Raw genomic sequence first — 2,779 nt, forward strand, 5'->3', positions numbered from 1 at the left:
AATGTTAACACTGTTATCAACAGATATGCACAGACAACTACACCAGATACACTCATCAATGGATGATCACAATAATCAGATCAAGGAGCTCCAGGCCCGTTCTGCACATGTAGACCAGGACATACAACTCACAGCCCACAAACTAAGCTCTGCAGTGAGTCAGCAGCAGGAGGAGGCCCTGGGGCCCCTGAGGCAGGAGCTCCACAACCGCCTGCAGCAGGGAGAAAATCTGAATGCAACGGCGTCGGAGACACAGAGGGAGCTTCAGACTGCAGCGGGAATAATACAGGTAGAACTACTGTGATCAGTGGATTCAGCTCATGGCGGTGAAGTGAATTTACACACTGTTTTTGTGACCTTTTCTGGTCACAACTTTGAGGGAACGGAGAAACCTGAAGCTATGACATTAGCTTTGTCACACAAACCACAAATAGTCACTACAACGCACACGTTTTCAGTTATTACCTCAAAATCTGCCTGATCAAATTTAAAATTAAATTTAAGGTAAAGAATGTAAAGAAGCCCTTTGAAGAAACCTCCCAACCCACCCCCTAATATTTAGACTATTGGCAGACAGTATCCTTTACAGACGTTCCCCAAACACCTCACATGCAGACTAGTGGTAGACGCTCCTATTTACAGCTCCCGTGGTAGCTACAACACATATCATCAGGGGCCCCACTCTGGTGGGCTTTGGGGCAACAGCAGCACTCTGTATAATGTCTTTATGGGAGGTTTAAGGGGGTTTATAGTTGTCATTACAAAATGTGCCAAATGTTTCCACTTGGGGGAGCATTTGCCTGGTTTGCCTCTCCTGGTGCGCTGTATACTGTGAAACACAGAACAAACCCGCAGTGTGAATAAAAGTGAATGTGACTTTCACTTTGTTATAGTCGACAAATCCCACAAAAAGACCCACACCAACTACTTTTAGTAGACTTCCCCATCCGGTCTGTGTCGCTCAGGCCAAACTCCATTGGTTTCATATTTAACAAACAAAATGCTCAGTAATTCTGTAAAACACCTGTCTTTTCGCAAATGTTAGTCAAACAGGGTAAATAGTGCATTTGTTTGGGGCTATTTTCACCTGCGTGTCTATATACATTTGGTGCTTTAGTGACTATTTGTGGCAGCCAGTTTGTGTGTTCATGATAATGAAGGAACATGTCACCCAGTGCAACAGTATGTTTCATTAATGTGTTTTTAATAGTATTTGAATATAAATGGAGCTCTGTGGTTCAGAGGAATAAGATATATCAGGCTTTGATACACAGGCAGTTCTTGTTGGTGATATAATATTCCTCCATCCTCTAGGACAGATGGCAGCTGGTTGAGGAGCTGAATAAGGAGCTGAGGCAGTGTAACCTGCAGCAGTTCATCCAGCAGACTGGTGGTGCCAACAACGACCAGACAAACTCGCTGCCTATCACTGAAGTTTACCTCAGCAACGCCGGTATCATGGAGTAGGAGCAGCTGAAACCCTCACTGTACGTCAACAAGTTGTTTAAAATATTAATTATTACAGTTTTTATTACCTTTCTGTGGGAGTAAAATGTACATAGGTATTAAAAGAAAGTTAGTGACAGGGAAGAAAAAGCTCAGGTGAAAAATTTGTGTGTCCAGTTTTTCATCCTCTCAGATCAGATTAAGAAAACAAAAACACGAATGAACACATGAATGTAAAATGGAAGGAGAAAAACAGACACTCCTATTTTGATGATTACGAGTGAAAATAAACTGAAACAATCATGAATAACTCTCTTTTTCTACTGTAAGACATGGACTACGAGAGAAAAAAGTTCTCAGTCTGAAAACCCAAAGACCGTCCAGACCTTATTTTGTGTGTGTGTGTGTGTGTGTGTGTGTGTGTCTGTGTCTGTGTTTATGTCACTGCCATTTTTTTTTTGTAAAAATGAAGAATAAGACTGTCTTTGAGGTAAACAAATGTTTGTATTGTATGTTTGCTTGTTGTGTTAATATATAGTCTGTTTGTAATTCATAGCTCACACAATATAACCTTTATAGACAGTGAGTATCATTTCAAGCTCACACAAAGCAGATCATCTCCACTAGAGGACGCGGAAGCTTAGTCCATTAACAGCCCCGTGTATGCACTTAATATACTGTACAAGTACATGTATGCATATGTTCATGAACTTTTATGAGAAACACACATACATACATACATAACTGAATGTCTAGGAGTCCACATACAATCACAACACGGCAGCAAAAAAACTACTAAATATAATTTATTCCTTTCAAATATTACAGTATAGTCTCCTTAGATATGTTATTTATTTTCACGTTTTTTTTCTTCCTTATTTCTGCGCTCTGTTTTCTAACACTGATGTTAAACTTGCCATATTGTTGTACACTTTCTACTGAAATTCAAATTCGAATTAAAAATAAACTGTGATGTGATACTGTAACTACAGGAAGTGACTTTATTGTGACGCTGTACTCTTGGATGGAATATTTTTACCCTGTGGTACAAAAGTTTACTGTGTGTGTGTGTGTGTGTGTGTGTGTGTGTGTGTGTGTGTGTGTGTGTGTGTGTGTGTGTGTGTTGTTGTTGTTGACATGACCACTTCTACTCCTCCTCAGAATGACTTCTTACCTTGACCCTGACCCAACCAATCCAACCAATCCAACCAATCCAACCAGCGAAGGCAGCGATCATTAGCCAATCAGAGAAAGTGGTGGGCGGGTCATGTCGACTCCATGGTAGGCTTCGTAAATTTACAACCTGCCGCTGTAGCATTGATAGCTAATCAAA

The 2,779-nt window shown here is 40.7% G+C and overlaps 1 protein-coding gene across 4 annotated transcripts in view; it reads left to right on the forward strand.

The window, feature by feature from the left end:
- Positions 1–2,432, forward strand: part of LOC111644302 (ras association domain-containing protein 7-like) — a 10,558-nt gene extending 8,126 nt beyond the window's left edge. The window contains exons 6-7 of one of the 4 annotated variants that reach the window (XM_023393108.2): positions 1,315–1,487; positions 1,776–2,432. In XM_023393108.2, the coding sequence (XP_023248876.1) occupies positions 1,315–1,467 (153 nt within the window). In that variant the 3' untranslated portion in view covers positions 1,468–1,487; positions 1,776–2,432. Of the gene's footprint in view, positions 1–23; positions 290–1,314 lie in introns of all 4 variants that reach the window. The other 3 variants (XM_087170123.1, XM_023393107.2, XM_023393109.2) reach the window with 3 other exon arrangements.
- Positions 2,433–2,779: the final 347 nt, after the last annotated feature.

This window comes from Seriola lalandi, unplaced genomic scaffold (genome assembly GCF_002814215.2).
Source record: "Seriola lalandi dorsalis isolate HSWRI2012SDOR001 ecotype SW California unplaced genomic scaffold, Sedor1 jcf7180002054929, whole genome shotgun sequence".
In the NCBI taxonomy this organism is placed as follows: domain Eukaryota; kingdom Metazoa; phylum Chordata; class Actinopteri; order Carangiformes; family Carangidae; genus Seriola; species Seriola lalandi.